At 40.9% G+C, this 25,490-nt stretch overlaps 1 protein-coding gene across 18 annotated transcripts in view; it reads right to left on the reverse strand.

The window, feature by feature from the left end:
- Positions 1-25,490, reverse strand: part of NAV2 (neuron navigator 2) — a 517,389-nt gene that overhangs the window by 87,387 nt on the left and 404,512 nt on the right. For all 18 annotated transcript variants that reach the window (XM_083452668.1, XM_083452670.1, XM_083452666.1 and 15 more), the window contains 2 exons: positions 24,189-24,578; positions 4,251-4,373 (listed from right to left, as the gene is read on the reverse strand). In XM_083452668.1, coding sequence (XP_083308794.1) covers positions 4,251-4,373; positions 24,189-24,578 — 513 coding nt within the window. The remainder of the gene's footprint in view (positions 1-4,250; positions 4,374-24,188; positions 24,579-25,490) is intronic.

The raw sequence follows: 25,490 nt of genomic DNA on the forward strand, positions 1-25,490 counted from the left end.
TAAAACGACTTTAGTTTTACCTGTCTGACTTTTGTGTTCTTTTGAGCTCAGACATAATCCAATATCCTTCAGTCTTGCTGAATTCAGTGAGATAAACACACCACTAAAAGTTTATATGCCAACATGTTCTGGCTTAACTTTGTGGCTGCTTATTTGATGTGTTCAGTATACTTGTATCAGTAATGAATCAGTGATGGGACACCTGTGTCCTTCCAGGTATTGTTGGAGTTCAATTCCCATCAGCCCCAGCCATCCTGGTCAGGGATGATGGGTGTTTTGGTACAACACTATCTGGAGGGCCACAGGTTCCCCATTTCTGATTTATATCCTGTATTCCTTCATCATGAAACTCAAGGCAGCATAAGTAATGTTCCCTGGCAGTTTCCCATCCAGGCACTGATCACACCATGACCCACTTAGCTTTAGCAAGACACTGCATCGCTTTCCTTAAGATCATGCATCTGAACAAAACTGTTCTTTATTACATTTGATAATGCCCTTCACCAAAATAGCTCAGGTCAATGGACGTTGTCCTCCTCTGGTCTCATTTTACCATCACAACATCCCTGTGAAGTAGGTTAGGCTGAAAGAACGATGGAATAGCTGGCTCATACAGAGCGGAGAGTTGAATTTGTGTCTTATTTGGTCCTAGTTTGGCACTCAAACCACAGTGGCTTTTTTTGTGAAATGAAAGCCAGGAAAGTGCTATCTGCAGCGGAAAAGCTATAAACAAGAAGAGGACACTTATCCTTCCACTTGCTTCTGCACCTCCACCCAGCTCAGATCTAGACTCGTGTTACTTTTAAAGGAGCCACAAGTCTTTTATAGTGTGTTTGGGATATAAGAACAGTATACCCCTCTTTTATCAAAGATTGGGTATCATGCCCTAGAGGGAACAATAAAGAATAGACTTATTAGTTACATATCATATTTTTTCCCTGCAAGGTATATCCACTAGCTCCATCAACTGACTTGTTTGTACTTTGCAGGAAACAATGCTTGATTTCTTTATGTGCACTTACAAGATATCAAAAGATATTACACGATTTGTCAGCTACAAGAAATACTACTTTTCACAAGAACATTCAGAAACATGTGTTAAGAGATGGTGGATTAAAATATGGGGGCATGAATGAGAGTTGTGTAGGTGGACCCTACATGCCACACATATATTTAGAGTTAAAGATATACTACTAAAATAAATTTTCCCACACATTGACTTTGAAAGCAGCTGCCCATGTATCCTCTAAGCTTATAAAAGCATGGACAACTTTAACGGTTAAATTAAATTATAGCCCAACAGTTAGCATAATGAATTATAAACACTCCCTGTCATGATATAGGCCTATAATTGCCATGGTTTCTCAGGTCTGGCCAGCTTCCATTTTACAAAAAGTGGAAACTCTACTGTAGAAGTTAACAATGCTAGCAAAGCAGTTAGTCTGACCAGTTTGAACGCAGTATGTTCCATTCCTTTGTCTGAATCCTGTTGTCACCTACAGGGATTCAGGTTGTGGGTTGTCCTCTGCCTGGCCTCATGTTTTTGCAATGTAAATACTAATTAAAGCTGCTGCTGGGAAGAACTCATTTGTCCTGCTCTAGTGCATGATGTCCTGCATGCCTTCCTCTGTCTAACTGGCTACAGGCCTTTCCTCCTGCCTATTTCAACTGTACATTTCAGAAGAGTATTTTATCAAAAATTTGTACAGGCGTCCCCCCTGCCCCCCACTTACTTACGCACGATCGATGTGTGTGTGACCATATATATGCGCGGGGCTGGGTTCTTACTGAAGAAGGTTTAACAACAACAATGCAGCTATAAAAAAAACCCAAAAAGATAAAAGGCCTTTTAAAATAAGAATGTTTTACTAGCCTCCTAAAAGAAGAAAGAGATGAGGCCTGGAGATCCTCAGTGGGCAGAAAATTCCACCAGAAGAAGATAGAAGAATAAGAAAGAAAACAGCGAAGATTCGGAATTTCTCCCTATCCTGACAACCTTTCCCTGTTAAAGGGTGGCACCTGGGAGATGTGCAGATCTATGTGGCAGCTGGTGTTTTTCCAACCTTCTTGCACATTCACTTTTGTAACAAACAAAGGCCTTGGGATCTAGATTTGGAAAACAGAGTTTAATTCCTAGAACTCTGTACCTACACCTATGTCTCAGGGGTGATGTATCCCGTTTTGCCACTTGAGGCAAAAGGGGGAAGCGCTGCCCTGCTCCACTGCCTCTGGCGGCCAGCGCTGGTTTCTGGCCAAATATCACCAATTTCCGGTGAGATTTTGCCGGATATTGGCGCTGCTGCTGCTATTTCTCCAGTAGTGATGGGGTGGGTTGCCGTCGCCTGAGGCAGTGGCTTCACTCTACCTCTTAGGAGGGCCGGACCTGGTATGTCTAGTCTCTTTTACCATTCTGTGACCAAAAAGAGAGAGAGAGAGAGAGAGAGAGAGAGAGAGAGAGAGAAGTCTTTGGCTTGCACAGATGTTGAAATTAATTAATAACTCCCGCAACCAGGTGGGTAAACCCAACACAGTAAATAAAGAAAAGCTGAAACTATTTTTGTCTGTTTTACATCCTTTTAAAATAAACAAAACAAATCTAAATTAAAGGGGGCTTTCAGATGCTATTCATTGTGAGTGGCGTGTATGCCTGTGCACACAAAAATACAAATAAACTGGTACGCTCAGCTGTTATTAAGGTAATCCCCATTAACCTAGCAATCAGGCATTAAATTAATTTTCCACATCCAGATCTGCTGGTCTGCTGCAGGGGGAAATGTATCTTGTAAGGGCCATGTTTGATGCTAATACAGTTAATATGGAGAAATCTTCATTCTATCTACAACTAATGAGATAGCACAAGTAAGCTGAGCAGCTGGAAATGAAAGAGCTCCACTGGGGATATCTTAGCAATAAGCCATTTTACTGTGACATTCAAGTCCAGTGTTGGATTGGCTCAGTCTTGGGACATTCAGCTTTATACAGTTTCAAAGGGATATAAATCCAGTCTCTAGAATATTATTTCATGAATCATGTTTAAGAGCAACTTAATAATGTTTTACTTATTGTTAGGGCTGAGTGGAAATGCCTCTCCAACAAATTTGCCAGCCCTGTTCACAAATTATGTGAACTGGAATGGCAATTTTGGCAGTTTTCGGAATTGGAATTACAATTTATTTTGCAGGGGGTGCTGTTTCCTTTCCCCATCCCTCATCTTTTTAACAGTAATGCTGAATATGCTGTCTACTGCTACCCCCCTCCACCCTTTACGTTTGAAAGTCTAGCCAAAGTGCCACTTGCCACCATTTTTCTCTCAAATGCCTTACTGAGTAAGCCAGCGTAACACCACTAGCATCATCATTAGAGGTGTTGAGATGGGGAGAGATGGCAGACAGAGTAAGGGTTGATTTTTCCACGCTTTAAAAATCTTTTGACATCACAAGTGAAATTCAATCCGGACACAAAAGTTGTTGAGCCAAAATCTACACTTCTGACATGGGCTGCCATACGTCCTGATTTTCCCAGACATTTAAGCTATTTCTGCCCAGGCACTTTTTCCGATGGCCAAATCCCAGCTATGTCCAGGAAATTCCAGACGTATGGCAACCCTATCATAGGTTGACTTTGGGTATTGGGAAGGATAGAGCTGACTTTGAATAATAAGCAAGTTATCTCTTGGTGTGGCTTGGGAAAAGAGTTTGCTTTTTGGTCTCCAGGTCTTATGGACTGGCATGAGGTCAGAAAAATACGTTCCCACAGTTTGACTGAAGACTCTGGGGCAGGGTGAGAACCTGCATGGCCTTCTTCAATTGGTTCAGCCATACGGCTTTGTTTTCAGTCAATGTCCCTACACTGCAGACACCATTTATTGATTGATTGATTGATTGATTGATTGCATTCTGAGGTCACACAGTGCAGGGGAAACAGGGTAGATAAAATCTCACCTCTGCCACAAATTCTTCAACAAGCTACTGTCTCTCAGTTTTATTCCATTACCAACTAACCATCGAAATAACTGTCCAGATGTGCTGTCATAGAAAATATGCCTAATTTCCACTCCACTTAAATATCTTAACTCAAGTATCCTCAGAAGATCCTACTCAAAATCACAGCGGCCAAATTCCACTTCCTTGCAATATATTTGCAGGCTATTCAAAAGGCACAAGTTTTCCTTTGTGCTTGCGGTGGAACACAGTTCATAAGAGTGTAAAAATACAGAATGTAAAAATAAAGAATGGCAGGTGCAGGCCTACCTGTCTGCATCGCCCAGGCCCAGCGAGGTGTTGCGTTGGAGAGTTTCCCGTACAGCAGCCATCCCATCCGGAAGTCTGTTTAGCCTTCGAGTGTAAAGGCCCAATCCACCATCTGTCATGTACCTTTGAAAACACCAGAAATACGTTTGTGTTGCAGGTTTACCAGATCAGTCAACCTAGCTAGCTAGCTATTCATTTTTATATTATCCTTCACCAAAAAAGTCAAAAGGGTAACAATATGATAGAAAAATGCATGCACATCATATAATCACTAAATTCAACACCCAAAGATGTAAAGTTAGATCACATTTACTTGAAACTAAATTTTGCCAAGGAATAAAACACAAGAGCTTTTTTACACGTTACATTTACCATGATTTCTGTTAAAAGTCAGTTTTAGGGGGGAATGTGGCATGTTAGAAGCATGGCAAAGGTCTTGCTACCTTTATGTACTGCAGGTGAGGGCCTCTTGCAAATACCATCTTATCAGGAGGTCCATTCTGCACAATATAGGAACCAAGCATATACTATTTCAACATCTACCATTCGGAATTCCCTTCCCTTGAATATTAGGTGACATCTCTGCTGTCTTTTTGGTGCCTACTGTACTTTCCCATATCGTTCTCAGTTTGCATGTGTACGGGAATTGCTTTTAAGTTGTTTTTATTGTATGGACACTTCTTGTTTGCTGCCCTGGGCTCCTTTGGAAGGAGGGGTAGGATATCAATGTAATTAATTGATTGAGTAATAATGTCTTCCAACTAGGAATGGACTGGTAATATTGTGAGGTTATCTTCATAAGTAAATAGGTAAGAAAACTTATTTTTCAGGCAGGATTATCCTTCCAGTATCTTCATATAATTGAGGATACAGGGTAAAAAGGAAATTCTTCCAGTGGTAGCAGGGGCTGGTAATATCAGCAATAGACCTCTCATTGCCACTGGGTGCCATACAGCTTGCGTAACATTTTGGAACTGAGAGGCTCTTGCTTGAAAACGTTGGAATTACTGCTGCATATTTTCTGTCATTAAAACACCCACTTCCATGTCTGCAGTATGCAATCACACTCACACATGAACTCTTCAGTCTACTAGCCGGCTATAGCATCACTATGTTCATTTCATGGAGTTTAACAGAGTGTAAATTTGTCACACTTAAGAACTTAAAACAAGTTATGAATGTAATTTATCTCTTTGGATAAGACAGGATAAAATAAAACACTGGCATTGAAATAAAAGGAGCATCTCTGACAAACAACATTAAAAATGATTTAAAATTGTTTAAAATGATAAAGTAAGTGTTATTACCCCTAAAGGATAAATATCTATATCAATCCAGTCCAGCTGAAATTAAAATATATCTATTAAGCTGAATATATTAAAAGTAAAATAAATGCAAATAATTCATCCAAATACATACACATGAAAAATATGCTTGGCTATAAGATAGAGATTGATGCATGCCCTGAAGCATTTATATTGTTGTTGTTTTTTGCAAACAGGAGTATGAATGAATAAGCTTATGAACACTGGAGAAAAAACTCTAAATGCATGGTATATGTGCACCTTTCCCCTTCTTCTAGATTGTTTCCAAATTGGCAATCCAATCCAAATGTACATCAAATAAACAAGAAAACAAACAAACATTCAATAAAATAACATACTTGACTAAACTGTAACCTGAAGAGCTATTTCGTCCAATGCAGTTCTGGAAACAGTGACCAAATTATCTGAAGAGGCTGAAGACGTCCTTTAGTTTTGCAAAGTTCATTGTCACTCACTGATTTTTCTTCTAGAGACTTATCTTTGTCCGTGAGAAAGGGAAAAAGAAGCCTTCCCCCATCACACGGCCAGTCCAAATGCTGTTAAAGTGGATAATCTTGCAATGACTAACAGAAAACAACCCTTAGTCCACAGAAGCACTAACCCATTTTTTGAAACCCTGGTGTTATACGGTCAACATTAAGAGACAAAACCTGACTGTGCTGCCTAACTCAATTATTAAACTTCTCATGCAACAGGAAGGCAAGAAAAAAAGTGCAATGGATGTAAGTTAGCTTTGTGAGTCTCTACTGGGTTCAAGAACAATAGACAATTGCCCCTCCGGGGTTTCACAAAGAGGTTGCTAAGCTAGTTAAACTAGGGACAGGGCTATTCTCAGTTCTGCTTTGTCCATGGGGACAAGACACAATACTTTCTCTCAACTGCATAAACAAGGAGTCCAGTTTCAATGGCACTAATAGAAGCTAGCTTGCCACTAGTCCTCCATTCATTTATTTGTCAGGAGCTTACAAAAATCAACCTTAAAAGTGGAAGAAGAAAATGCAGCAGTTATGTAACAGGCCAAGTTAAAAGTGCTCGTATTTAAGGGCATTTCATTCAACGTGGAATAAGTGCCACAGAGAACATATACACAAATATAAACAAATACACACATATATTCCACAGTAACTAACAGGTTTGCCACCAAGGCAGTATTTAACAGAATACTGCAGCCATCCTAATGGTCTGACCAATGTCTTCTTTCCATGCACATTAAAACACCTTTTCGTTCCGTTCAAACTCAATGTATTTAGATGAATACAGTTTTAAAATCTTTAAAATCTCAGGTGCACATACAGAATGTGTACTAGAGAAGTCAATCAAATTTGAGAACACTGAAACCCTGCTGATTTCAGTGGGGCAGGCAAGCACATGCTTAAATCTCTCCACTGAGATCAATCGGATCAATCTATGAGGCTAGACTTTGTCCAATCACTTAATATACATTTTAGAAATACGTAAACAAAAGCATGAGTGTACTTCATTTCTGTTATTCTAGCTGCTGCTTACCCCTCCCCTCAACAGAGTTAGCTTCTCCTGCCTAATAGGCAGATCCTTTCTTGTTTATAGACATTTCCATCTTATCCTTCCAGTTCCTATTCACTTACAACCATTTAAAAACACTAATATAACCACAACCCTCTTTTCCTGCACCAGCAACGTTTGCTACGGCACTACATTGCATTGAAAAAAAGAAACACTGAATGAACTTTGACTTTCCCACATGTCACAATGACAGGGCATTCCATCCCCAACCCCCCTTTGGGTAGTTGGTGCCTATTTATCACCACCTTTCTGGACATACATGTTGGAACAGGAAAGGAAACAGAACCTCATGAGTGTAGCTTAAGGAGGCTCAAATCAGTGGAATATCTGCATATGAGAGAGAGAGAGAAGCCATCTTTTTAGTTTTCATTATTTTAAGTGAAACACTTGTACCTCTTTTGGCAGACCTATGTAGACAAAGCACAGGAATAAGAAAAGTGGCTTTCCAAATGTATGCATGTTTATGGTCTAATCTTTCTGCTTGTCCGAAAGCAGCAGCAGCCACCATTCTTCACTATCAGGACATATTTTGTACCCAAATATTTGATTATAAATAACAGTGTGAATAGCTATGAATAATGTGCTGTTCTGCTTCCTTCAACAATAACACCCCCCTCACCAAGATACATTGTGTGTATTTGTGTGTAAGCATCTTAGATTTTGCAATTAGCAAAACTATTGGGAAAACAGAGCAAATGGACTTCTCATACCCAATAAAGCTCTCCTTCTTAAGGTTGTCATAAATGAAGAAGCTATTGATCTGGGGTTAGGGCCAGTGTGCCAGAGGAATTGTAAATAAGAAGTTCCCCCATTTGCTCTGCTGAATTATTGCTCCACAGAAGCACAGCTTTTGAGGGGGAAGTTTACTTAACTTTGGCAGGCAGGTTACGACAAAGTCTGTGACCCTCTAGCACAACAACAAGTTGCAACATGTATTGGAGATATCAACAAAGATTTGAATGATTCATTATCCAAAATGTATTCCACTGGGATATTTATTGAACTCATCTGTGGAATCCTCATACAATCATGAATACAAACCACCAGTAGATGAAAATAGATTCTGGACATATTTCATGATTGCTACCTGGTTATCAAGGGAGGCGGGTGGCGCTGTGGGTTAAACCACAGAACCTAGGACTTGCCGATCAGAAGGTTGGCGGTTCAAATCCCCGTGACAGGGTGAGCTCCCGTTGCTTGGTCCCTGCTCCTGCCAACCTAGCAGTTTGAAAGCACGTCAAAGTGCAAGTAGATAAATAGGTACCGCTCTGGCGGGAAGGTAAATGGCATTTCCGTGCACTGCTCTGGTTCGCCAGAAGTGGCTTAGTCATGCTGGCCACATGACCCGGAAGCTGTACGCCGGCTCCCTCGGCCAATAAAGCGAGATGAGCGCCGCAACCCCAGAGTCGGTCACGACTGGACCTAATGGTCAAGGGCTCCCTTTACCTTTAGCTGGTTATCTAGTCTAGTTATTTATTTTATTTTTTAAATCTCACTATTCTAGTGCAAAACCATTATTTTTTTTATAACACATAACATTACCATTTCATAAAACAATTGCAAGAAAGAGGTAGTCATTAAGCACTGTGATGCTGAGATGCTTCTGTTTCAGAACTACTTCACTATCAATCAAAAACCACCTTAGCGAACCAGTGTGATATAATGAACAAAATGTGCCAGTTTTTCAGTCAGCCTCAGTAACTGTGTCTTTAACAGTAGCAGCATGCAAAAATAGGTTCCTTCTTTTAACCAAATGTAGAAAAAGATTATCACTTGTGGATGGTTACATAGGAAGCTGCAGTTAAAATAATGTCTACAGAGGCCTGGTTCCCACAGTCATGCTAAGCCAATTCACTTTGTTCCTTTCCAGTCACTTTGCTGCTACACTGAGCACAGGGTCATCGCTTAGCTCTTCCAGACAAAGCCCAAACTGTAAACTCTACAGGACAAATCTCGGGTTACAGTTTGTGGTCAGACTCTGGAGAGAACTGAACTATGAACCAGGGTTCAGAGAGCACATTAAGCCAAACCATGGCTTACCTCAGCACAGTACAGCAGCAACAGCAGCAGAGATGCAACGTGGCTGCAATCTCCTCTTCCAGAGCCCATGTGCTCATTTAGGCTAAGCCATGGTTTGCCTTAGCATAAAGTGCAAATTAGACCAATGTAGACTGAAACGTTGATAGCTTTAGGATTGGACTGGAGAAGTATAGATTAAAATCCTGCTCAGCTGTCAAGCTCACTGGGTGAATTTAGGTTACTCAACCTAACCTACCTCACAGGGTTCCTCTGAAGATAAAGCATGATGGCTATATTCTACTTCCAGAGTCAGAAGCAATATGTCTCTGCATACCATTTGCTGGCAGATACAAGTGGGGAAGAGTGCTGTTGTACTAAGATCCTGCTTGCAGGGTTTCCATAGGCATCTGATTGACCGCTGTAAGAACAGGATGATGGGCTAGATGGACCTTTGATCTGATGGCTTTTGTGTTCTTAAAGTAACTCAACACACACTGCCTAAACCCATTTGAATAATGGAAAGTGCAAATGACACACTGAGGCATTTTGGTTTTATTGCATCAGGGGAGCTAACCCAGAGAAGCCCTTAAACTTTTGTGATTTCTATGCAAATTATTAAATTTCAGCACTTTCTCAAAACATATAAAGGGTGTAGTTTAGCATAGCTTAAAAATGGCAGATGGGGATGACCGAAATTATTAATGAATTAAGCATAAACTACCAAAAGAATTCTCTGATTCATTTCCCTGATTATCTCAGGATTTTTCTCAATGACAGTGCTATTCTACAACTAGTAATGGGTCATAAAATTCATTTTCTACAGTCACATTCAGTGTGCAACCTTTATTTATCCAACTGTTATTAATAGAGCATTAAAAGGACTCACCGCAAATGGAAATTCAACCTCATACATATATATATGCTTTTCTAGGCAAAAGGGGGGGGGAATGCTTCCCCCCTCCTCTGTTCCCAATTTGCTGGCATAAACCAACTGCTTCTGAGTTCCCTTGGCAACTTAAACTCTTGAACTTTTCTCTCCTTTTGCCTGCTGCTTGCACCTCAAACATTTTGTTTGGTACAGCAAAGTCATTCCAAGTCATTGTTTGTTTTTGTTTTTTAAAAAGATGCCTTAAGTAATGCTTTTCACTCCTACTTCCATTCACTGAACGAGATCAGGTACAGTAGGTTTCACTTTAGCAATCTAAACGTTGCCTATCTTCCAGTTGCCAATTTACAGGAGCACCTGACATTATCTAATGCAGAATCAAATCTGTTGAAAACATTTTACAAAGAGATGACAACAGCTGGAGAAATTGATTAGACCTTCTCTGTTATGGAGCCAACATTCTGGAATGGGCTTTTGGGGGAGGTATATAAATGATGGCTTACGCTTTCAGATGGGATGGAAGATAGTTTGAGGGAAAGTGCATCAAACAGCAGTATTTCTCCAAATAACTGCAGAACAGATACAGATTGTGGCCAAGGTCATGTGTACACAGCTTCAAACACCAACACTGGGAGTGTGCTGGAGCCGGAATAACTGGCAATGTGTACACAGCCTAAGTTTTTATTACTATTTTGTCATCACTTCTCTCCTGTCCCCTCCTCCTCTGGTGGTTTTATGTTTGACTTGTGTTTTAAGTTATTTTCTTCTATTTATAAATATAATTCCTATTAAGGTGAACAAAGAAAGTTGAATGTTTGAACCCATGTTTACTTTGTTCTAGTCTGCCTGGGTTAAATCCAGTGCTAACATGCTGCTTGAAGAATTGCTTTTGATCCAGCACAGACGTCGGTTGACATAAAAAAGAAGAGGTGGTTTTCTGTGAATTCATCTTCCCTCTGCAGTGCTACCTTTCATGCTGTTGTGGAGGGTCCTCCAAACCTAGGACATTTGTCACATGGATTTTTTACTCAGCAAAATTTATATACTGCTCTCTCTTATTTTTAAAGAATAGCTAAACAGCGTATATAAAATAATGACACCACAGATAAAATCAGCAATTTTTAAAAAACAAGTATATGTAACTAAATTATATGTCTGAGTAGGATTGCTGAAATAATATTTTTTCTTAAGCAGGCATCTAACACAGTATAGCAAGGGTGCCCACCACATGAAAAGATACGACTTCTAACTGTGGAATGAACATTATATGGAACTTGTAGAAGTGCAAGTTCCACAGCTTGAAGTGGTCAAGTGGGCAAGTATGGAGCAAGGCAATCCTTTAGACAAACTGGTCCCAAGCTGGTATGGACTTTAAAGTCTAATAGGAAAACTCTGATTTGGGCCAAAGTTTGGAGGAGGTCAGGGGAGTCCACAGAAAAATACAGAAAAGATTCCCCTTTCTCTTATGCCCTCCTTTGATATTTGGCCCCCTACAGGGTGCCACTGAAATTTGAAAGACCAAAGTCCTGATGACGCCCACCTGCTGTCAGGTGAGGTGAGGTACAAACACAGCTACAAAGGAAAAACTAGGAGCTTAGAGTGAGCTCCTAATTGTTCCTTTGCAAGCAGGGATGCTTATTTAATATGCTGTGGTTTTGGGTGGGTTATCCATTAAATCACAATTGGCTTCCCAACTGGAATGCAGCAGGAGTTGGATCTGGAAGTCCATGTGGTAACTTTAAAGTAAGAACCTATGCTGGCCCACAAGGATTGCTGTGTTAAAAGATGGGCAGCAGTGCTCAAAGAAAGGAGAGAGCAAAGCCCCATAATTTCTCTAGAACTACTGGAAATCTGACACGTCAGTTCAGAATAGTTTTGTTTTTCTTTCTTTTTTTCTTGGCTAAATTTCTGTGCCAAACCATATTTTATTCCCTTAGTCTGTCAACCCATCAGTCTTAACTGACCACCATCTCCTTTCAACTTGATCTTTCTGGACAAAGAGTAGTATGTGAAGTCTGCCCACAAGTTTTGTCAATGTGAAAACTAAGAAATATATAGCCAGATGGCTAGGGTCAATTCAAGTTTCAGTCTACAAAACTTGAACTGATGAATGAAGTCAGGCAGAGTGTAGTTTGGTCATGAACTTGTCCATGGCTTTGTTGTCACAAGGCCACAGTGTTTAGTCAACTCCAAAGACTTTCTTTGAGTACATATCTACTCAACATACTCTAAGCATTAGCTTTTAATCTAATAGTACAGTCTAGCCTTGCTATGTGGTATCTTAGATGAGCTTCAAACTGCATAAGAAATTGTTTTGTAAGCGGCATAGTCTGAAAAATAAGCTTACAGGGAGGGAAGACCTATGAGGAAAACAACTGAGACAAACAGAGGTCATTGAATATTATGACAGGGATGTGCAACAGTCCCTTGTCCTGGCAGAGCCCCTACAGAAAAGATCACTGAGTCACAAATCTTCAGGAGGCACTATCACATGCCTAGAACATGAATGAAGGAGGAACGTTGAGACATTCATGTCCCAGTCCTCCATTGCTCTTTGAGCTCCGCTTCACAAGCACACCCAGCTGTATGGGAGCTGTTTCACTGTGACATGATCCCCTACAGGTGGAGAAAGTGTGTGAATATTAACAATCATGATGGTGGGGTTTATCTCACCCAGTCAGCATCCTGCTAAGATCGATGGTGACAACTGGGCTGAAAGAACCCATGTTCTTTCACATTGCTGGAATAGGAAATGGGATAGTGAGTATGAAACATAACGAAGTACAGTGGTACCTCGGGTTAAGTACTTAATTTGTTCCAGAGGTCTGTTCTTAACCTGAAACTGTTCTTAACCTGAAGCACCACTTTAGTTAATGCGGCCTCCTGCTGCCGCCATGCCACCGGAGCAGGCTTCTTATCCTGAAGCAAAGTTCTTAACCTGAAGCACTATTTCTAGGTTAGCGGAGTGTGTAACCTGAAGCATATGTAACCCGAGGTACCACTGTACAATGCCACTTTCATTTTATTTGTTTATTAGACTTCTATTGCACCTTTTCTCCAAGGAGCTCAAGGTGGCGGTATACATGCCCCCCCCATAAATGAATGCCATACAAAAGTTATTACCGTACTGTTATTGTAAAAAATAATACTTCTACAATGTGTGTGTTTGTGTATGTATGTATGTATGTATATACCTAAAAAACCTAATTAAAAATAGAACCCAGGGTCCTAAAACCACATGATACCTATTATCCATTAGTGCTATGTTGGCTGGTGGTTTCTAGGTAGGAATTTCAATAGAAAGGATATCAAAACATAACAAACTTTAAGAACTTGGTACTTGTTAAAATATATGTTCACTGGATTGCATAATGATAGATGCCATTGGGATTGAGTAAGACATATCTTAGGTCAAACAGAGCTTCAAAATTTATCTCCATAATAATGAGGTTATAATGTGTTGCCCACCTGCACCCCCCTTTTAAAAAAATATTCAGCTGAGGAAGATTAAGAACAAAGCGACTTTTGCCTAGAGTCGGTTTTCAGGCCTAGTATCTCCCAGCTTGTTTGAAATGAACAGAGATGAAACTGCATGCACCCATTTTTCTGTATGGCCAGGGGCAAATAAACTTCCAATGACCTCATGGTGGGGAGAGATTCGAAATAAAATTGAAAGCTCAGGTATGCTAAAAATGAAATAACCGGCCTGTTTTTCTGTTATCCCTTTTCAGGCTTAGCCAGAAAACAAGTACTGAAGAGACAATATTGGTTTTACTACCTTAAGGAATCAAACAATGGAAAATCTCAAACAAAATATGCAGTCTGTTGAATTCCACTGGCTTGCTGTTCTTGATCACATTTCCCTCTAGTGGACAGATCCAATGTACAGTATTGTAGCATGCAGCAAGCCTTTCACTGAAATGGCAGCAGCATGGACTCATTAATTTATTGCCTATATATTTACAGTGGTACCTCGGGTTACGTACTTAATTCGTTCCAGAGGTCCATTCTTAACCTGAAACTGTTCTTAACATGAAGCACCACTTTAGCTAATGGGGCCTCCTGCTACCGCCGCACCGCCAGAGCATGATTTCTGTTCTCACCCTGAAGCAAAGTTCTTAACCCGAGGTAATATTTCTGGGTTAGCAGAGTCTGTAACCTGAAGCGTATGTAACCTGAAGCGTATGTAACCCGAGGTACCACTGTATCTCACTTTTCATTACACAAGGAGACACACACACCCCAGACTATTTATGCGTAGCATTGAGAACAATCTCCTGCTTATCACAAATACGGATCTAGCTCTGATCTTGCAACAGCACCAGTATCTTGAGAGCTGTCTCAAACCCTAACCCTCAGAGCTGACGCAATGTAATGGAGTGTATGGAGGTGAAAAGGGAAGTATGTGCACTGACATTCTGGAGACGAGTTAGCAGAAACCCCCAAAGCCAGCCTTTCTGTCCCACTGTGTATTTAGTTGCAATGCTTCAATATTTAACAAAATCAGCAGAAAGCCTGCTCCAACAGAAAGCAATTCAAACAAACACCACATTCAGAAAAGATAACGTAAATGACATTGTAATTATTATTAATCACGTTGAAATCATACAGCCATATACGGTATATAAGTAGAGTTTTCAGCTCTCTTCATTAGTCAGCGAGATCAAGTCCTGTTCTTCTAAGCCAAGTTGTTTAATGTTACTGTGCCTTTTGAACTGACCAAGTCGTGCTAATTTATTTTTAACACTGTTGAGGGGCCCCGGTATGAAATGCTGGAAAGGTTACAAAGTTCAAATTGCACTTGAGTTTGATTACACTGCAGTTCAGCCTTCACCAAGTGAGATTTGTTAGCATTAGGATCTAAGCCAATTGTTTCAGAGTTTTGGACCCTGAAAATCTTCCGCACACGTCTCAAGGCAACAGGCAAAATGCAATAAAACAAACCCACAGAAAACAGCAGATAAAATGTAAAAGCAGTACCTAGTAGACGCCCGTGGCAGAGACCTATTCATCCAGCTCAGAAAGCTCGTCAGAACAAATATATCTTCACTTGATTACAGAAAGTGCAGAGATCTTTGGAACTTGCAGGAGAAGCTCTCCTGCAGACCACAGTGACCTACTGGATATATAAGGGATACGGCAGTCTCTCAAGTAACCTGGTCCTCAGTGACATAGGACCTTATATATTGGTGCCAAACCTTGAATTTGGCCCATAGCAGATTGGCAGTCAGTGGAAATCCTACAAGCAGGGTGTTCTATGCCATTGGTAGTTTGCCACTACAAATAATCTGTTCTACACCAGCTGCAGTCTCTGGATCATCCTCAATGGTAGCCCCACTTATAGAACACATTGCACTAATCCAACCTTGGGGTTACCAATGCATGGTAATTGTGGTCAAACTATCCTGGTCGCAGCTTTCTTCCCAATTGATGTTGAGAACAAGACACCTGTGCCTCCAATGACAGATCTGAATCCAGGAGCACCCCCAAACAACACACTTGCACCATCTAGGGCAGGCAAGTTAACTACCTCCTAAACCTGGAAACCACTCACCCACAAAGGCTCCATCTTGCCAGGATTCAGCTTATTAGCCCTCATCCAGCCTACCACTGCACCCAGACCTGAGGCTTCTCTGCCATTCCCAGTTCAGATGTTACAGAGAAGTAGAGTTGGGTATCATTGGCATACCAATGATACCTCGCTCCAGATGACCACCCACAACAGCTCCATGCAGATGTTAAATAGAACTTGAACAGTAGTGCTGTGTGACACCCTGTAAGAAGATAAAGAGAGCCTGCTATCTCAGGCCAATGGCCCATCTAGTCCAGAATTCTGTTCTCACTGTGGGAAACCAGCAAGCAGTATTCAAGCACAGGATTGCTCTCCCCTGCTGTGGTTTCCAGCACTGTATCCAGAAGCATTTCTGCCTCCATATGTGGGGGCAAAGCATAGTCATCATGGTTAATAGCCATTGATAGCTGTCTCCTCTATGAAGCTGTTTCATCCTCCTTTAAAGCCAATATTAAAAGGTTAGCTCAGAGGGAGGAGGCTGAGAAACACTCAACCAATGCTACCTTCTGGAGCCATGGTAGACCAAAGAGAACAAAGACCAAAGAACAAAGACCAAAGAGATGTCTAGCAAGAGGAACAGGATCACACTCCCTACATCCCTCTTCTGATAACAGTTCATTCATCAGGGCAAGCAAGTCAGATTCACTCCTGAGCCCAGAGTAGAATGGGCCTATATAATCATTTTCATTCAGGAATGTCTGCGGCTGCATCACCATGTCTTTTTGAGTATCTTGCCTGAAAGGGGGGTATATGTGATCAGGTTGTAGTTGTTAAATACCATTGGGTTAGACACTTATTTTTTTGGCTTACTAAATTCTATAGAATGCCATATACATTCATGGACAGGTAGGTGGTATGGTATCATTATTATTTATATTCCTCCCCTTTTAAAAACCCCTAAGCTTCAGCAACCCAACATTTACAGCAAGATGAGTACAAGGGGGAAAGGGAGGGAAAGAGCATGATGAGAATGTATAGAGATGAATATAAAAGGCATTCACCCTAAGCAAAGATTAAATATACTCTCAATCTAAAGTGGCAGGTGGAAATGTACAACTGATGCTTTCCAGACAATATTGACATGAACAATGAGACTGATATGAAGCATCCATCACAAGGGGCACCAGACACACATCAGAATCTTGCTCATGTTACTCAGCACTCAAGCAAATCCACGCTCTATCTTGCTTCACAAGCACTGCTACATTCTTATCTCCACCCAAACAAATCTAACATATTCAAACTCAACTTGTGACCTACTTCAACAACCACATATTCAGTATGGGCTTTCATCCTCTAGATCAATGGTTCCCAATTAGCTAATTACTGAGGACCCCCTAATTTTCAAAAGTGAAGTCACAGACCCCCTGCTTTTGAAAATTTTTGATAACTCTATGGTAGTTACCTCTGCAAAGCATTTATTTAAAAAACAAAATGTGCGGTAGCCCCTAATAAGCAATGGATTTTAGGTATACTAAAAAACAGACTAGGGCTGAGCGATATCTGGTTTTCAGCATCGTGATATACCAGCAGGTAAACATTGCATATCATGATGTCTGAAACAGGAGATCAGGCGTGCGGATGAGGGAAGGAGCAGTCACAGAAATAGCATTTACCACCATTGATGCAATGCAGCAGTGGCACAGGCATTCTCTGGGGCCAGCTTACCTGCAATGCCTTATTCTGATCAGGGGGGCCCCATTTGTGGTGGTCTGAAGAGCACAACTGCCAGCTGCTTTCCATTAACAGTAGAAAGACTCTAGGGTGAATGAGGGCGAGTCACAGTTGCTGCCACCACTGCTGCCACCGCAACAGTAATCACAGTAGGCAGAAAAGTCGGCTGCCAGCCAACCATGCTGGTGACAACAGGCAGCTTCACAGACAGCAGATGGAAAGTGCAATTTGCCAAGACGCACACTTCATTATACGGTTGGCCTTGCTCACAAATCCTTGAATTTTTAAGGGGGAAGGGACATCAACTGATAGCTGGGTGACGCTGCTCCTTTAAAGTTCTCTTGCAGATGCAAGCAATTGGGAAGCACCTCCTAGTGTTTACATTCAGAAACCTGTACCCTCTGGCCCAGGGTGTAATTAAGGAGCTCATCCATATTTTCCAATGTCCTGTGAATCATCAGATGTTCACACACATACTTAGGTGGAGACAGAGTTGAACTGGTTGTAAAATTGATGTGATTACATTTGTATAAAACAAAAATTAGCACTGCTGTGAAAAGTCGGGTGCCCCGTATGTACCCTGTGCAGGTTTCACATGCATGTTATCACATGCTGGGCTTAGGAACTACAGTCAGACATTGCACATCCAAGAGAAGATGTAGTCTGAGCTGCACTGTGCGAATGGGATGCGCTTTCTGATGTGCATTCAAACTTACATCCCAATCCACTTTTTTTTAATGCATCACTAGTTGCACATTTACAGCTTGTGTTACACATGAGTAAGGCTGGGTTTGGCATACTCAGTTGAAAGAGAAGATGGAGATACACAAGGATCTTGTTTATATCCCCTCTTTACGTTGCTTGGCTGTGTTGATTTCTGGTATCTATGGCAAGGCAACTCCCCTGGGTGGGTCAATCAGTTTCAGAACAAGCACCTGTGGCCCCCTAAGGTTTGCAGAGGCATACAAGGTCATAGATATATTCAGATATTTACAAACCAAGAAGAATTCAATTCCTTCTAACCTCAAGATACCAAAATTGCTGCCTGCCAGAACTTTGCTTGGACAGACCTGTAAGTGAGGCCTCACAAAATTTCCCATGACCCAAGATAGATCAGCGAGGGATCTGAGAACATGTGGCTGCAATGGTTTATCTTGGCCACTGGGTTTGTTTTGGCTGTAACAAATATTTTGGCTCACTTTCCTATCTAGTTGCCAGTAAAAACACAGATACTTGCCATTCTGAGAATGACAGTGGAGCACATGCCAGCTGACAAAAGGGCATTCGTACTGTAATTTTTTTTCAAGCCTCCTGTTATTATCTGTACACCAAGACACAGCAAAGAATTTGTACACATTTGTTCTGCTGCTTCTCTCAAGCTGTTTTCATACCAGCCCCTCTTCTCACTTTTAAGTGCCCTTGTGGGGAGGAAGAAACCTTTTTCAAAACCTACTTAATTAATCCTGGAAGCAACTGTTCTTTGCTCCTCAGTTTAAATCAGGGCAACATGCTTCTGCCAATTAACCAAGGCTAGTGTGCAACTCCTTCTGTCTGCCTGATATATCAGTGGTTTTTGCTCCAACCTCTCGTTTCACAAGATTTCTTGCAAAAGACAACCACAATTTTCCTCCCATTTCAGAAAGTGAGCAGCGGCCAAGCAAGAAAAGACTATTATAGGGGTTACATGAGTAGAAGGAGGGTGTTGCAACATTTGCATCAAGGAATTAATGGCAAGCCTCATCACTGCTTTTTTTCAAAGAAGTGCTGCTCCACATTTTGTGGAGTAGAGGCACTTTCAGCATAGACACCATGAGCGATGCTCAGAAGTGGGGTATATACCTGGAAACAAATGAGAGATGTGCAACTGACATGCTTTAGGAACCACTATTGAAAATACCTGGCCAAAGAAAATACCTGGCCAAATCGAGTCCAACCCCCCTTGTGGTCTCTTCAAACTCTATGATTCTATGATTCTAAACAAAAGTTCACCTAGTTTAGCATTATGGCCACATTAACACTATACATTTAAAGTGCTATGATACCCCTTTAAACAATCTGAATACTGGGAACCGTAGTTCGTTAAAGTTGCTGAGAGTTGTTAGCAGACCCCTTTCTTGCAGAGCAACGATTCTCAGAGATCCTTGTAGAAAAGGGTTGATTGTTAAACCACTCTGTAAACTGTAGTTCTGTAAGGGGAATAGGGGTCTCCTAACAACTCTCAGCAACCTTAACAAACCACGACTCCCAGGATTCTTGGGGGGAAGCTATGGCTGTTCAATTTGTATAGTGGTGCTTTCAGTGTAGGATGTGAATGTGGCCTATGTTTTCCTCAGTAGCCAGCCATCGCTTCTGGGTAGTCTCAAAGAGGGCATGAAACAAATTGTCCCCATCATCTGGCACTCCGAGACATGCTGTTTTCAACATATGAAAACCAAAGCTGACTGGCATGGGGAGAAGGTTGTGTGATAGGGCAGAGCCATGGAGCTTCCTCTTTACACCAGTATTCTTGCAGCTTACCCAGAGAGTGCTGAGGTGGAGTAGGGTGGCGGATATGCCAGCAGAACCAACCTGGAGGCACTCCCACCTGTCCGTGCATCTACACAGGTACAGCCCTGACCTTGCTGCCACCCTGTTCCACCCCAGCACTGTCCAAGCTGCAGTGATGCTATGCTGTACTACTCAACCACACCAGCTGCTACTGCATGCTTTCCCCCTGCAAGGCACATGATGGGTACTTTGAAAATACACCTGAGTTAAACACCCAGGATTGTTTCCTGGGGCACATCTAATTGTGCAGATGTGCACAGCGATATTATTTCTCTTGCAGTGAGAAATGTGGCTTCCTCGTTTTCTCTTGTCGTGTGTTGTAGATGTCCAAAAGCCATGTCTCGTGAAACTGATGCTACAGAAACATCTGTTTGCACTGCAGACAACCCTCTTCCAGCAGTATTAGGTGCCTGCATTGTTCGCTAAGGTAACACCCTTCCCCTAGAGGCGGAAGAGTTTATGTCCCATAACAGTTTTTGAGATGTTATCCAATTGCGTCATTGCAACACAGTACTGGAATGCTGCCTTCCTCTGGGGCAAACAAGAATATGAGCTTATATATCAAATTAAAAAGTCCAAAATCAACACTGCGTTTCCCTGCCCCACTGCTACAATATCTTGATTTCAATTGCTTCTAAGCAAATATGACATTTACTTATCCCCAAAACACCAACAAGCTCATATTCAGTCATTAATCTAACAGTCCAAGGGGCTTGCCAATGGATATGAGTAACTATCAATCTGTCATTTTATTAGGCACAGAGCCAGAGAGAGGGAGTCTAGCTTCGCTGGCTGCTGGTAGAGAAGGAGTATTGGACTATACAGACCTTTGGCCCAATCCAGGAAACCAATGCAATTGTGGAGTATAATTATTTCTCTGCATCTGTTAATGTTTAACCTAGAAACTCTTTCATGAGCACCAAGATAATTGCTGAAACATATACCGTCTACTTAACACTGGAATTGTTTACAAAAACAAAGCCCACACAATGAAATAATATGTGTTATCTCAGTCACATAAGTAAGGATGCACATATAGAGTAGTATTATTAGCTAAAGTGTCAAACAGATGCTTATGGGCGCTGCTTGGAAAAACTAAGATTGACTGACTGTTTTCCATTTTTTCACACTATGTTGGTTTAATTTCTATCCAATAAAGTGCATAACACACCATTCACGCTAGATAAAGGTAAAGGTAAAGGGACCCCTGACCATTAGGTCCAGTCATGGCTGACTCTGGGGTTGCGGTGCTCATCTCGCTTTATTGGCCGAGGGAGCCAGTGTACAGCTTCCAGGTCATGTGGCCAGCATGACTAAGCTGCCTCTGGTGAACCAGAGCAATGCACGGAAATGCCGTTTACCTTCCCGCCGGAGCGGTACCTATTTATCTACTTGCACTGTGACGTGCTTTCGAACTGCTAGGTTGGCAGGAGCAGGGACCGAGCAACAGGAGCTCACCCCATCGTGGGGATTCGAACCGTCGACCTTCTGATCAGCAAGTCCTAGGCTCTGTGGTTTAACCCACAGCACCACTTCTGTTTATTTACTCACAGATTTATATTCTGTCCTGTTACTGCATTCACAGCAGCTTACAGCAATTAAAATAGCTAATAAGAACTACAATATACGAAACAAACAGTAGAAAAATGCAAACATTTTAAGTGGTAGTAGTTACAGTTCAGTAACTGCAGTCAGCATTTGCTATGTTGGATTTACTAGTTATAATTATGCTCTGCAGGCAAGCCACAAGTTAGGAAACTACCAGTCTGTGGTAGAAACAGTGATGCTGAATTTTTCATCTATTTTTGTTCCTGAGGGTTTCACGTTCAAGAATAGGAAACTGCAATGCTATCTGACAGTAACAGGTTTGCCGTACAACACTTGAGTTTCACAGGCATATGCAAATATATTAACGAAATCATCCACCACTAGATGGAGCTACAAACAAACAAAAAAAAGCAAAACTTGTACAAAGCACAGGCATCTGTCTGCAAGTGCATGTGCAAAGCTACCCTAACAAATCAGACAACCATCTATAGGAAGCCTATAATTTTCCCCAATTCAATTGAATGTACATATGCATATATTTTCTTGACCGAAGACATTCCTTTGATGAAAGGATTCACAATCATTTAAAATAAACTCTCTTGGAAATAAAATGTATTCCAAATGCAGTTTCAGGTAAAGGTCATTTGCTTTGCAAATATTAGCACAAGAAACATTGAAAAGCAAAGTCTTGCACTACTTTATTTGCAGAAACATGGGATGGGCAAGCAGTGTGTTTGCTAGACCACTGGTTGCTAAAGGGTTCCTTTGATAATCATTTTCTAAACCTTTTGCAGGATAGAATTTTTATTTGTGTGTGTGCGTGGTTTTTTTACAATGTGCTTTTGAAACTGTCAGAGTAAAAATCAGCAGCCTCAAATTCAAGATGTTTCAGGTGAGGACCAAACTAGACAAGATGCCAGGAGATCCATGATTACATTTCCTATGGACTTGAAGTTGTTTTTAGTTTAAAACAGTCAGAGGGATGATTTGAACAGGGAGCCAGTGCCGGACCAGGGCACTGAATCCATTCCCCTCCACTGTTTACCTTGGCGTACCTGCAACAGTTTACATTTATATGGGACTGACACACATAAAACCCATGGACAAGACAGTAATTTCAACACAAAAGTCACTTCCATGTTGGCACGAGCCAAATTGTGATCCTAGAATATGTGGTTTGTACCATATACTGAGACTAGCCAACTGGCAAACAGGTAGTACTTGGCGGGAATTTTATATCCCTTAAATCTGGTAAGAGATCCTAAGGAATCTCTGCTTCTTCTTTTTATCTTGGCCGATTAATTTGATTCATCAGAACTGTTATAAACCATTTCTTGAATCAAACACACATTTCATTTGCACCTGCTCTCTACTTAAGGACATCAGATTGTGATAGGTTCATCTGTATTTAGGGAGGCAAGGAAGGAGAGACAAATAAGGATGGGGTCCATAATGTTCAATGTGTGGAGAGCTCAGATTTTGTAACTGAAGTTTTTTAGAGGTTCTCCTGGTCCAACATACCTTTTAAAAAAGCACCAGCCTTTTTAATTTTGTTTTCTTGAAGTAATTATTTTCCTTTAAAGATGTGTGTTTAAATAAATAACATTATTTGGTGCTCAAAAAATGGATTTGTATACCATGTATACAATACTAAAAGTGATCATTTTCTGATCAATGTTTCCTTCCTTCCTTTTCTGTAGGAATACTTCCACATTATTAATGTTTTTTGATAAATCATTTCACTGAAGGCCCATCAAGTGTACTCAAAATCTTCACCTACAAGCAGTATATGTTGCATAACAAACATAATTTTCCACGTAACGATAATCTCCTATATTAACTTGACAGCATCTAGATTTTTAAAATAATTCTGAAAAAGCTCTTGTTGAACTAAGAGTAGAAATAGGCACCCCCTTGTGGTGACAGGGAATGGTGCAGCAATTCTCTTTTAGACACCCACTAAAACACAAAGCACCCCTTCACTATAATCTGCTTGAGTGCAGGAAGCTTTTGCAACCAACCGGAACCGCGCCTCAGTTGTCAAACATTTCGGAAGCCAAACAGGCTTCCGGAATGGATTACATTTGACAACCGAGGTTTGACTGTATAGTTAAGGCAGAGGTGTTACATTTAATTCTACCATTATAGGCTGTGAGCATGTTTCTAAAATGCAGACTATTTGTACAAATTCTCTGAAGAATGGTGGCAGGAAAACATATCCCCCCAAGAATTTGAAACTTTATAGTAGTCAATAATTCAACATGCTGCTTCAGTGTCCTACCATGTCACAATATACTAGGGAGGAGTGGCGTGTTTGCTGTGGGGTGTCCCATTACCCTGAAAAAACCAAATAACTCAACCAACTGCTTTACAGATCCTTGAAATAGACTGTAGTGTTCTTAGGAGACATTTCACTATAAAAGTGTCTGCATCAGGCATGCATAACAGGAACAAAATCTACATTCTTATGGAAGTGCTTGAACATCTGCATCCTGTGTCAAGCAAACAAAGTACATCTGATCATTTATTAGTCCTGATGCATGGCCTTTATGGCCACCTGCAGCTCTTCTTGCTCCTCCCTTCTCCTGCAGGGAAGAGCGTAAAATCTAGACTTGGATCATCAGCTTTATGGAACCAGTTGAAGCTACCATAAACACACACGTCCATCTATCTTTAATATTACGTATTTTCATAAAGTATTGTAATGGTTATAAAATGCTCTGGGACCAATTCTGGCTCAAAGGAAAATTATACATTATTATTATTATTATTATTATTATTATTATTATTATTATTATTATATCAGTAAACTTGAATGTACTCACCCACTTGTAATATCATCAGTCCTTATATTTTTCCCCAGAACGTCTCCGTCACTCATGTAACCCGTGGCATCCATGTTGATTCCTTCGAGATCTATTTCATCACCTCCTTTGTCGGTGATATCCACATGACAAACGTTACTGCCCCGCGATGCTAGCTGTCTTCTTAAGGGAGCTGAATACATATAACGCCCTGATTCTGCATTGATGAACCGGCTGGCATTGGCTCTTGGAGGATATCCATTGCCCACTGATGGAGCATCACCTGCCTGAAGGCGGGGACTAGACTGCCCAAGTCTCCATGATAAGGGTGTTGGCCTTCCAGTCATACTGAGAATACTGCGTCCGCTTATTTCAGTGGTGACATTGGTATCAAAGGTGGTCTCCAAGGTGCTTGAAAGAATAAGAAATCGAAATTATGAAAGAATTTAAAACTGGGAAACTTTTAATCAAAATACATTTCATTTGTAGTGAATAACAAGGGTCCTCCCCATTGTTACAAATACAGCTGATTGTTTGTACTTGCAATGAGTCTTGTTCTACACTTTGAAGACCCTATCAGCTGATAGTCAGGACTCCAAAATGTCTTGCAAACCCCCTTTTGGGCTAAATTAGGCTTGGAAGGCCTAATTAGGCCTTTGGGAAGGAGGTTTCCCACTCTGTTATAAAGGGATTTAATAAAAACACAACTGTAGTTTTAAAATACTGGATTCATTTCAAACCTCTTCTGCTGAGATGCTTAGATACAATGCTTAGATATATTGAACTCTAGCCTAACTCTTAAAAAAAACATTAAGGGTTAAGTTAATATTCTCTATTCTCCCTCATTCCAATTTTAACCTGCAGCCTTGCTTTGTGTTAAGATCTCTATGAGCTACAACACTGAAAGAACAGAAATATATTTGCATGTACTGTGAATATGGAGGTAGGCACTTAATTAAAAAGCTTCATCCTTGCTGAAGGAATCCTACAGGGAACATATTTGAGCAACACATGCTTCATCACTGTGACCAAGTGAAAGCTTTACACCTCTCAAGACAAGAAATACTTTTAAAATACAATTTAGGCTATTGCATTTTTTCCTTGGAGGTCGAAAAGGGAGCTTGGATTCCTAATGTTATAATATGGTATGCTGGGTGATTTAACAGCTACAAATCACAGAATGTCACATTCTTGTGGTTTTATTAGCTTCCTTTAACAGTTAGCTGAAATGCTAATTTGATCATCAAAAAATTGGATTAAGTGTATACAATGGTCTGGATTCAGTGATATTGTGAATGAATTTTATGTTTGATTTCACTTCCC

Source organism: Podarcis tiliguerta (genome assembly GCF_965153285.1).
Source record: "Podarcis tiliguerta genome assembly, chromosome: 1".
Classification (NCBI taxonomy): domain Eukaryota; kingdom Metazoa; phylum Chordata; class Lepidosauria; order Squamata; family Lacertidae; genus Podarcis; species Podarcis tiliguerta.